Source organism: Chiloscyllium punctatum, chromosome 12 (assembly GCF_047496795.1).
Source record: "Chiloscyllium punctatum isolate Juve2018m chromosome 12, sChiPun1.3, whole genome shotgun sequence".
Taxonomy (NCBI): Eukaryota; Metazoa; Chordata; class Chondrichthyes; order Orectolobiformes; family Hemiscylliidae; genus Chiloscyllium; species Chiloscyllium punctatum.
Genome location: NC_092750.1, coordinates 36,423,106 through 36,435,679, shown reverse-complemented (window position 1 = coordinate 36,435,679; position 12,574 = coordinate 36,423,106). Strand labels below are relative to the sequence as shown.

The 12,574-nt window shown below is 42.3% G+C and overlaps 1 protein-coding gene across 1 annotated transcript in view; it reads left to right on the top strand.

Annotated features, from left to right (window-relative positions):
• Positions 1–12,574, top strand: part of dnah12 (dynein, axonemal, heavy chain 12) — a 278,731-nt gene that overhangs the window by 172,759 nt on the left and 93,398 nt on the right. The window contains exons 43-44 of the mRNA XM_072582341.1: positions 5,383–5,575; positions 5,691–5,852. Of these exons, the coding sequence (XP_072438442.1) occupies positions 5,383–5,575; positions 5,691–5,852 (355 nt within the window). The remainder of the gene's footprint in view (positions 1–5,382; positions 5,576–5,690; positions 5,853–12,574) is intronic.

The window sequence follows — 12,574 nt, the reverse complement described above, 5'->3', positions numbered from 1 at the left end:
AATGTCTGATGTCCTGTCAAGTTAAACAGTAGACATCAGGCAGACAATTTTCTTTCCAGGTTGGGAAAACAGCAGGTCCAGATCCTGACCCTAACCCAGAGTAGTAGCTACAGCCTGTAACATTAATGAAGACATTCTGCTAATTGGTTCGAGGATGGTTTGTACAATATCTGTTCAGACAGAAGGCATTGGCAATACAAATTCCATGCTGTGTAGTCTATCCTGTAGTTGTGAACTAACCAGAATTTTGTAAACATACAGCATAGTTTCATATCAATATTTCTATTTATGAAGCTCAAGATACCATGCATTTTGCTGACTACTCTCTCAATATGTCCTGTCACTTTCATGGATCTGTGCACATGAGCATTGAATGAAGCACTGTTGGTGTAGCCCAGTTTCTATTTATATGTTTGGGTTTCCTAGGGTTGGTGTTGTCATTTCCTGTGGTGACATCATTTCATATGGTGATGTCATTTCCTGTTCTTTTTCTCAGGGGATGGTAAGTGGAATCCAAGTCAATGTGTTTGTTGATAGAGTTCCAGTTGGGATGCCATGCTTCCAGGAATTCTCATGCGTGTCTCTGTTTGGCTTGTCCTAGGATGGATAAAGAAGGACACCACTTCGACTGGGACAACACATCCATCCTAGGACAAACCAAATTAAGACATGACAAGAATTCCTAGAAGCATGGCATTCCAACCGGAACTCTATCAATAAACACATTGACTTGGATCCCATTTACCACCCCCAAGATAAAGAACAGGAAATGACATCAACATAGGAAATGATATACCACAGGAAATGACATCACCAACTCTAGGAAACTCAAACATATAAATAGAAACCAGGCTACAACACCGTGCTTCATTTGGAGGCTCACTAAAGATGTTACCCAGTATGGTGATGAAATGTCTCAAAATGAACCTTCCAGCTCAATGAGCAGACTACATGCACAAGTCAGTGTGATGGAATACTCTCCACTTGCTTGGATTAATGAAGCTCTAACAATATTCAGGAACTTGTCACCATCCAGGTCAATGCAGCCCGCTTGATTTGCATCACATCCACAAACATTCACTCCCTCTACCACCCAAACACTATAGCAGCAGTCTGTACTATCTACAAGATGCACTACAGAAATTCACCAAAGGTTCTCACACAGCACCTACCATACCAACAACCACTTTCATCTAGAAGGACAAGGGCAGTAGATATTACGGGCGGCACAGTGGTTAGCACTGCTGATGATGATACCCGGGTTCAAGTTCCGCCTCAGGCAACTGTCTGTGTGGAGTTTGCACATTCTCCCCGTGTGTGCGTGGGTTTCCTCCAGGTGCTCTGGTTTCCTCTCACAGTCCAAAAATGTGCAGGTTAGGTGCATTGGCCATGCTAAATTGCCCGTAGTATTATGTGAAGGGGTAAATGTAGTGGAATGGGTCTGGGTGGGTTGCTCTTCGGAGGGTCGGTGTGTACTTGTTGGGCCGAAGGGCCTGTTTCCACACTGTAAGTAATCTAATCTAAATATATGGGAACACCACCAACTGCAAGTTCCCATCTAAGCCACTCACCATCCTAATGTGGAAATACACCACGATTCCTTCACTGTCCCTGGGTCTATGCCCTGGAATTCCCTCCCTAACGGCATTATGTTTCAACCCACAGTAGGTGGACTGCAGCAGTTCAAGAAGGCAGCTCATCACCACCTTCTCAAGGGCAACTAGGGATGGGCAATAAATGCTGGCCCAGCTAGTGACATCCATATCCCTTGAACACATTTTAAAAATACCTCTATGATGACATCTAATGTTTTCTCTTTCACAAATCTTTGTTGTCTCTGCTGAATTTGATCAGTCTTTTGCAAATATTCATTGATTAGATCTGTTTATGATAAATTCTAACATTCTCCCTACTGCAGACATCAAACCTATAGATGTGTAGTTCTCCATTTCCCCCTCTTCCTCACTTTTTAAATAGTGGGGTTATATTTGTTACTTTCCAATCTTCAGAAACCTTCCTCGAATCAATAGAATTTTGAAAGATAACCACCAACATATCCACTACTTCTCTAGCCACATCATGCAATATACTAGGATGAAGGTCACCTGAGGGGAGAATTTATCAATCTTTACTACATTTAAATTTTCAAATACTACTTCAATCCTTTATCCGAAATCCTGGGTCCAGTTGTTTTTCAAAATTTGAAATTTTGTAGATTTTGGAATACACAACATTTTCACAGTGAAATAAAACAAAATTACCTAGTCTATAACAGCAGACGCATGTGTGAATAGTACAAGCACTGAGACACAATTGACCTGCCAGTGCTGGGACATGCTGCCATGTCATATCTAAGTAATGTGATTCGAGTGGGTGTGGAGTTTCTCATGCCAAAATGACGCTCCACACTCCACAAAAAAAATTCAGATTTCGGAGCTTTTTGAATTTTGGAATTACAGATAAAGGATGGTGGACTTGTACTAATTTATTTTAATTAATCAGTTTTATAAGTCCCTTAGACACCTGGTTTGTCAGGGAAATTTCCTGTATCTTCTACTCTGAAGACAGATGCTAAGTAACTGTTTAGTTTCTCTGCCATTCTGTTCTCCACAATGTGTTCCACTGTCCCCTTCTGTAATTAACTAACATTAGTCTTATCTTTTGCTTCTCACGCACCTAAAGAAGTGTTTACAGTCCACCTTTATGTTCCTTGGTGTTTGCATTTGTTTTGTCTTTTCCTTCTCTTAGTCAATTTCATGGTCCTTCTTTAATGGATTCTAGATTGTTCTCAATCCTTACAATTACCATTTTTTCTGGAATCTTTAAGAATCACTCTCATTGATCTAATTTGATCTTTAACTTCTTTCATTAACCGTGGGTGACTTGCCTTTCTCTCTTGGTGTTTATGCCTTAGAGATGTACATCCCTTATAGTATTTCTGTATAGTATTTCTTTAAATACTAGGCATTGCATGTCTATCTTCAAATATTTTTGTGTATTCTCCAAATCCATTATAACCAACTTCTCCCCCATTCATTTCTTAGATTTCAGACTCTAGTTTCAATATGAATTATTTCACATTCAAACTTATTATAAAATTCTATTAAGTTATGGTTACTATTTCCCAAACCTTTCTTTACAGCAAACACTTTATCATTACATACCGCAAAGTTCAAAGTAGCCTGTTCCTTAATTGGTTTTCTCTGTGCTGGTCCAGAAACTCATTCTATACACACTTCAGAAATAAATCCTGCATAGCATTTAATATCCAGTCTATGTATAATTTGAATGTGTTCATTATTACTGCAAAACACATTCATGTCTAATTTCCTTATTTATACTGTGCACAACATAATCAGTAGTTTCGCAGTCTATAAAGAACTCTCTTTGATGTCTTCTACACCTTGCTGTTTCTTAGCTCTCCACAAACCAATTCCACGTCTTCATCCTTCAATCTAAAATCCTTGTTTATGAATGTATTGATCTCGTGGCTCATTAAGAGCAATACCCCATCTTCTTTTCCTTTTTGTATATCCCACCCTATCGCCACGTCTCCATAATAAGTAGCAATTCAGTCTTACCCATTTACCTCAATTTGTGCATTCAAATCATCAACCCTTTTGCAAAAGCTACTTGCATTTAGATAGACTGCTTTCAATCCGGTATTTATAATATAATTCCCTTTCTGAATCTATTTGATGCTTGCCAATGCTTCATTCACCTTATTTTTTATTTCTGCTTTTCTACCAGTTTTACATCCTTTGAATTTGAGCTACCTATAAGGTTTCCACTCCACCGTCCACTAATCTAGTTTAAAGCCTTTGCAACAGCCTTATGAATCTCCCTGCGAAGACATTAGTCCCAGCCCTACTAAGGTGCAACTCTTCCATCTTATACAGATCCAATGCCTCTGAAATTTGATGACCTCCCTCCTACACCAGTCCTCCAGCGCTGTAGTCAATCACTCAGTTCTCCAACTTCTATGATCATGAGCACATGGAACATGAAGTAATCCTAAGATTACTGATTAAGAGGTCCTGCCTTTCAGTTCCCCGATTTCTGCTTTCAGGGCCTTTTCTGCTTTCCCACCCAATCATTGACATTAACATGGATCATGACCTCTAGCTGTTCGTCATCCCCCAGAAAAATGTCCTGCAGCTACTCCATGCCATCCATTATCTTGGCACCAGGGAGACTCACATCTTGGGCCATGCCTGCCTGTTGTTATTAATAAATCCTTTATCTTTGCTCTCCTGTCTTTTTCTCCCCTCTTGTACAGCTGACTCACATGTAATGCCATTTGATTCTGACTGATCTCCTCCTAGTAATCAACATCCTCACCGGTATCAAAGCAGGAGATTGGACAGCTTGCAAACACTCATTTCCGACTTCATATTCAAGCTTGTGATTTGACCAGCTCCCTGAGTGTGCTTTTCACTTAGCTCTCAGCCTCACACCAATGTGACTCCAGCCACCACTCGAACACCAAAACTCAGTGCTCAAGTTTCTTCAGCTGGTGGTATGTCTTTCACATGTGGGTGCTTTGGACACTGTCATCCATGACTTCTCACACACTACAGAACAGGAAGTCCACATGATTAGCTGTCGTGTCATGGCTTAGCTTTATTTCACATATAGTAACCTTCTATTACTTTGGTTAAGTTATGTTAATTTTATTATATTTGGCCTTGATTTAATATATGTTACTACAGTTGATAAATTGTACTTGTACTGATAAATCTGGCCAATATTTAGCACATTTTACTTGCTGCAGTGAATCTAACATAAACCTCCTCTTCCTCTTGTACCAAATTCCTATACAAATCTAATTTGCTACATTTCACGCTGGTATAGCCTCCTGACTGTCCAACCATTACTGACCCACTTGAGATGTGCTTTGTACTAATACACTTAATCCTATTACCCTCATATTTACCCCAATAGAAATTTTATAAATTTGCTGAACAAACTAAGCTGGTAACTTAACACAGTATTTTATTGAAACTATAGACCATTATTTCTGATTTTATTTTGAAAACTTAATGTATCCTAACCAATGACTTACTTGCTATATCTGGTAGTATTTTTTGTGTTTTTTGAAATATACTAGTCTGATTTACTTTCTCTTTTTTTTCTACTCTATGCTCCCCTGCACTATCTCTCATCACTTATTCACTTTATTATGCTGTGACTATTCTCTCTGGTCAGGTCTGCATCAAACAAAGTCTTTGAGTAGTTTTCAAGTCTTAAAGAAGATACATTTTCCATGCATTTTTAAAAGTTTTAATTATAACATATTCACTATATTTAATTTGCTTTTAAAATTGGTTTAACCACACCAACATTAATGAATGAAAAATGTTAAATTCACATTTCTGCTAGATATGTGTTAGAACATCTGTCACGGATCAGTCGAGTACTGAAGCAGGCACGAGGTAATGCTCTTCTTGTGGGAGTAGGCGGAAGTGGCCGTCAGTCTATGACTCGTTTGGCTACATCAATGGCTAAAATGACTATCTTTCAACCTGAAATTTCCAAGAGCTATGGGACAAATGAATGGAGAGAGGATTTAAAGGTAATCTTTGTTATTTTTAACTTGGTCAGAATCATTGCTAATTTATGTGAAGAAATTTACCTCCATTTTATCACTGAAATATTGCCTTCTGTGCAACTGTTTTGTTTTTTGATAGCATTTACTTCGAAGTGCAGGAATGAGAGGTCAGCCCACTGTGTTCCTGATTACAGACACACAAATTAAAGAGGAGGCATTCTTAGAAGATGTAGACAGTTTACTCAATACTGGTGAAGTGCCAAATCTGTTTGCACCTGATGAAAAACAGGAGATCATGGAGGTGTGAGACATTTACTTATTTGTATCATGAAAAGTTTTAATGCTGATATTTCCACTTACGTTTTGTGATGGATGACATTTGGTGTAATATGTAGCTGTACACAAGTTTCATTTTTATGATATTGCATAATGTTTCTGTTCTACAACGTTTTGGATGTTATTCTCTCTCAGAATTAAGCATTTTTCTAATGTACACACTTTTGAATAAGTCAAGAGTGTGGTGCTGGAAAAGCACAGCAGGTCAGGCAGCATCCGAGCAGCAGGAGAAACGACGTTTCGGGCAAGAGCCCTTCATCAGGAATGATGAAAGACTTTTGCCCGAAACGTCGATTCTCCTGCTTCTTAGATGCTGCCTGATCTGCTGTGCTTTTTCAGCACCACACTTTCGACTCTGATCTCCAGCATCTGCAGTCCTCACTTTCTCCTAGCTCTCTTGAAGAAATTGAAAATCACACAACACCAGGTTATAGTCCAACAAGTTTAATTGGAAGCACACTAGCTTTCAGAGCGACGCTCCTTCATCAGGTGATAGTGGAGGGCTCAATCCTAACATAGAATTTAAACACCTAACCCGAGAATGCAACTTTTTAAAAAAAAAAGTTTTGTGATTTACACATGAAAAATGTGAAACTATCACTGTATTCTAACAGATGAAAGGCTTAACAGACAATCAATTTTTCAATGTATAATTTCAGTTAATAAATTCACTGTAAATTTTTGCTATAAATTCTGTGTTAGGATTGAACCCTCCACTATCACCTGATGAAGGAGCGTTGCTCCGAAAGCTAGTGTGCTTCCAATTAAACCTGTTGGACTATAACCTGGTGTTGTGTGATTTTTAATTTTGTACACCACAGTCCAACACCGGCATCTCCAAATCTTGAATAGACAATTGTCTATTGTCTATTGTCTAAATTGAGTCAATTTACACGGGATTATGGTATCACTGGCAAAGTCAGTATTTGTTTTTCTTCTCTAATGGTTCCTGAACTAACTAATTTGCTGGGCAGTTAAGATTCAGCCACATTACTTTATTTTGGGTCGAAAGTTACTTGAAGGCCAGGTCAGGTGGGTATGGCAGATTTTTTTCCCCAAAAGATATTTGTAAACCGAAGGGTTTTATGACAATTAATAGTTGCTATTACTGAGATTCAGTTTTCATTTCCAGAATTTATTAAATGCAAACTATATCTCATGATGAATTTGAATTTGAGAGTATCTTAGGTACTAGTCCAGTGGCATTACGAATGCACCGTTCTATCTTGTCTCTCACCCACCTACTGATCCCAGCACAAAGCAAATTCTGATTTTAACAAAGATATTAGGCCTGAAAAAAAAATTTGAAGAATGTTACACAGGGAATTAACAGGCGAGTGGGACTAATTGTTCTTTCAGATAGCTGGAATCTGCATAGAAGGCAGAATGGTCTCATTATCATTCTATGAGGTCCTTCAACTTGACTAAGAATGGTTATGATTGCACCAATTCCATCCACAAAGCACATCCAAATTACTAATACAACAACATATGAATTAGAAGCAGGATAGTTCACAGGTTATAGGCGGAGACAATATTCTGGCAGTAGTATTGATGACTTGTGCTCCATAACTGCTGAAACCCTACCAAGCTGTTGTAGTACAGCTACTGCTCTGACATCCATCCAACAGTGTAGAAGATTGCCCAGGTATGTCCTGTCCACAAAGAATAGGACAAATCCAATCTGGACAATTATCACATAATCTCTATGTTCTCAAGAGATTGTTGACAGTGCTGTCCAGCAGCACACCAGAGTGCACTTCTTCGTTGAAGCACATTTTAGATTCCACCACCAAGGCCACTCAGCTCCTGACTTTATTACAGGCTTGGTTAAAAGAGGTGAGGCAGAGTGAATGCCCTTGACATCATGGCAGCATTTGACCAAGTATGGTATCGATGAGCCCCAGCAAAACTGGAATCAACAGGAATCAATGGGATAAGAACCATTTAATAGTTATGATTGATGAAGCTCAATCAGCTCCACCCCAAAATATCATTGCAGGAGTTCATCAGGATCCCAACCATGTCCAAGTCCCAACCATGTTTAGTTGCTTTATTAAAGATCTTCTATCATAAAGTCAGAGTGGAGATGTTTGCTAATGATTGCAGAATGTTCAGTCAACATTATTTGTGACTCCTAAGATACTTAAGCAGTCTGCGTCCATACACAACAAGACCTGCACAAAATTCAGGTTGGGGATGTTTCATGGTGAGTAACATTTGCACCACACAAGTGCCAGGTAGTGAACATCTCTAATGGTGAATGCAGTTCTCGCCCCTTGATTTTCAATGGCATTATCACCTTCAAATCCTCCACTATCAACAGCTTGGGGGTTGCTGTCTAGAGTGAGGTGCTGGAAAAGCACAGCAGGTCATGCAGCATCTGAGGAGCAGGAGAATCAATGTTTCAGGCAAGACCCCTTCATCAGGAATGAGGCTAGTGAGCCTAGGGGGTAGAGAGATAAATGGGAGGGGGGTAGGGCTGGTGGCAAGGTAGCTGAGAGTGCAATGGATAGATGGAAGTAGGGGTAATGGTGATAGGTCAGAGAGGAGGATAGGTGAGAAGGGAAATAGACAGGTAGGACAGGTCATGAGGGCAGTGCCATGTTGGAAAGTTGGAACTGGGATAAGGTGGGGGGAGGGGAAATGAGGAAACTGGTGAAGTCCACATTGATGCTATGGGATTGGAGGGTCCCGAGGCAGAAGATGAGGCATTCTTCCTCCAGGCGTTAGGTGGTTAGGGTGTAGCAATGGAATAGGCCTAGGCTTTGCATGTCCTTGGCAGAGTGGGAGGGGGTGTTCGTCCATGGGACTTGGTTAGTGTCCCAGAGATATTCTCTGAAGCATTCCGCAAGTAGGCGTTCTGTCTCTCCAATGTAGAGGAGACCGCATTGGGAGCAACAGATACAGTAAATGACATGCGTGGAAGTGCGGGTAAAGTTCTGATGGTAATGGAAGGCTCCTTTGGGGCATTGGATAGAAGTGAGGGGGGGGATGTATGGGAGCAGGTTTTGCAATTCCTGCAGTGGCAGGATAAGGTGCCAGGAGGGGCAGGTGGGTTAGTGAGGGACGTGGACCTGACAAGAGAGTTGCGAGGGAAAGGTCTTTACGGAAAGCATATAGGTGTGGGGAGAGAAATATGTCTGTGGTGGTGAGGTCCATTTGTAGATGGTGTAAATGGCGAGGGATGATGTGATGTATACGGAGGTTGGTGGGGTGGAAGGTGAGGACCGGGTTGGGGGGGGGTGGTTGTGTCCTTGTTGCGAGGTGGGATTCGAGGGCGGAGGTGCGGGCAGTGGATGAGATGCGCTGGAGGGTGTTATTGACCACGTGGGACGGGAAATTGAGGTCTTTGAAGAAGGAGACCATGTGGTGTATTCTGTGGTGGAACTGGTTATCCTGAGAGCAGATGCGGCAGAGGCAGAGGATTTGGGAATAAAGGATAGCATTTTTACAGAAGATAGGGTGAGAGGAGTGTAGTTCAGGTAGCTGTGGGTGTCGGTGGGTTTGTATAAGATATCTATATTGAGGTAGTCACTGTTGATGGCGATGGGGAGGTCCAGGAAGGGGAGGGAGGAATCTGAGATGGTTCAGGTGAACTTGAGGTCAGGGTGGAATGCGTTGGTGAAGTTGATGAACTGTTCAACTTCCTCATGGGAGAACGAGGTGGCACCAATACAGTCATCGATGTATCAGAGGAAAAGGTGGGGAACGGTGCCAGTGTAACTGCGGAAGATGGGCTGTTCTACGTAACTGACCAAGAGACGGGCCTAACTGGAGCCCATGTGAGCGCCCATGGCTACCCCTTTCACCTGGAGGAAGTGGAAGGATTGAAAGGAGAAATTATTGAGGATGAGGACCAGTTCAGCCAAATGAATGAGGGTGTTAGTGGTGGGGATGCTGGGAGAGGAAGAAATGGATGGCTTGGAGGCCCTCATCATGGCAGATGGAGGTGTATAGGGACTGGATGTCCATGGTGAAGATGAGGCATTTGGGGCTGGGAAACAAAAGTCTTGGAGGAGATGGAGGATGTGGGTGGTGTCCCAGACGTACGTGGGAGTACTGAACTGGACTGTCCATATGAATACTGTGGCTATAAATGCAGGCTAAAAGCTAGGAATGGTGCATGAATAACTCACCAAATAACTCCCCAAAGCCTGTCCATTATCTAAAAGCATAAGTGTTGGGCTAGCAGGGATGGCAGTGCAGGGAGAGCAATGTTTCTCCTGCATGTTGTTTGAGGTCAGGGATGCCAGTAGTGTCCCATCCAAGTACATCTGCAGGAAGTGCACCCAACTCTTGCTCCTCCAAGACCGTGTTAGGGAATTGGAGCGGGAGCTAGATGAACTTCGGATCATTCGGGAGGCAGAGGCTGTGATAGATAGGAGTTACAAGGAAGTAGTTACTGCTAAGCAAGAAGAAAGCTGGGTGACTGTTTGAAAGGGGAAAAAACAGTCAGTGGAGGAATCCCCTGTGGTCGCTTCCCTGAAAAACATGTATACCGTTTTGGATACTGTTGAGGGAGACAACTTACCAGGTGCAAGCAGTGGGGCCCAGGTCTTTGGCACACAGCCTGTCCTTGTTGAACAGAAGGGAAGGAGAGAAAGGAGGACTGTGTTAGTCATTGGAGACTCAATAGTTAGAGGCTCAGATAGAAGGTTTGTTGGGAACGAACGAAACTCGCAGTCGGTGTGTTGCCTCCCAGGTGCCAGGGTCCGTGATGTCTCGGATCGTATCTTTGGGGTCCTGAAGGGAGAGGGTGACCAGCCTCAAGTCGTTGTCCATGTAAGTACCAATGACATGTAGGTAGAAAGAGGGATAGGGATGTAAGGCAGGATTTCAGGGAGCTAGGGTGGAAGCTGAGAGCTAGAACAAAGAGAGTTGTTATCTCTGGATTGTTACCCGTGCCACGTGATAGTGAAGCAAGGAATAGGGAGAGATATCAGCTAAACACGTGGCTGCAAGGATGGTGCAGGAGGGAGGCTTTCAAGTTTTTGGATAATTGGGGCTCATTCTGGGGAAGGTGGGACTTGTACAAACAGGATGGTCTTCACTTGAACCAGAGGGGTACTAATATCCTGGGTGGGAAATTTGCTGGTGCTATTCGGGTGAGTTTAAACTAGCTCATCAGGGGGATGGGAGCCTGAGGTGTAGTTGCAGTACACAGGAGGATGAGAGTAGGAAGGACAGGAACAAAATTTCAGGGTCACAGGAATGCGCTGGCAGACAGCAAACTGGTTTGAAGTGTGTCTACTTCAACGCCAGAAGTATCCAAAATAAGGTAGGTGAGCTTGCAGCATGGATAGGTACTTGGGACTTTGATGTTGTGGCCATTTCAGAGACATGGATGGAGCAGGGTGAGGAATGGATGTTGCAGGTTCCAGGGTTTAGATCTTTCATTAAAAACAGGCAAGGCAGTAAAAGAGGGGGAGGCGTGGCCTTGTTAGTCAAAGATAGTATAACGGTGGCTGAGGGAATTTTTAATGAGGACTCGTCTACTGAGGTAGTGTTGACTGAGGCTAGAAACAGGGGAGGAGAGGCCACACTGCTTGGAGTTTTTTATAGGCCTCCGCAGAGTTCCAGGGAGGTGGAAGAGAGGATTAGCAAAATTATTCTGGGTAGGAGAGGTGGTCATTATGGGGGACTTTAACTTCCCCAACATTGACTGGAATATTATAGCTCTAGTACGTCGGATGGATCACTTTTTGTCCAATTTGTACAGGAGAGTTTCCTGACACAGTATGTCGAAGGGCCAACAAGAGGGGAGGCCACACTGGATCTGGTGCTTGGTAATGAACCAGGCCAGGTATTTGATTTAGTTGTCGGTGAGTACTTTGGAGAGAATGACCATAATTCAGTTGTGTTTAGTTTAGCGATGGAAAGGGATAGGTACATGCCACAGACCAAGAGTTATCGATGGGGCAAGGGCAATTATAATGCGATTAGGCACGAATTAGGATGCATAGAATGGAGTAGCAAAATGCAGGGGATACAGACAATCAAAATGTGGAGCTGGTTTAAGGAACAGATATTGTGTGTCTTTGATAGGTATGTCCCTGTCAGGCAGGGATGAAGTGATAAGGTAAGGGAACTGTGGTTTACTACAGGAATTGCATCTCTTATTAAGAAGAAGAAGGAGGCTTATGTGTTGATGAGGCCAGATGGTACAGATGAGGCGATGAAGAGTTACAGATCAGCTAGGAAGGATTTAAAGAGAGAGTTAAGAAGAGCAAAGAGAGGACACGAGCAGTCTTTAGCAAATAGAATAAAGGAGAACTCTAAAGCTTTCTATAGGTATGTGAGGAATAAAAGGGTAGGAATAGGGCCAGTCAAAGACAGAAGTAGGAAGTTGAGTGTGGACCCTGTAGAGATCAGAGAGGTGCTAAATGAACATTTCTCATTGGTGTTCACTCAGGAAAAGGAGAATATTGTGGAGGAGAAGAATGAGGTACGAGATATTAGACTAGAAAGGATCGAGGTTGGTTATGCACAGGTGTTATCAATTCTAGAAGGAGTGAAAGTAGACAAGTCCCCTGGGCCGGATGGGATTTATCCAAGGATTCTCTGGGAAGCTAGGGAGGAGATAGCAGAGCCGTTGGCTTTGATATTTGAGTCGTCATTGTCTACAGGTTTAGTACCTGAGGACTGGAGGATTGCAAATGTGCCATTGTTCAAGAAGCGCAGTAG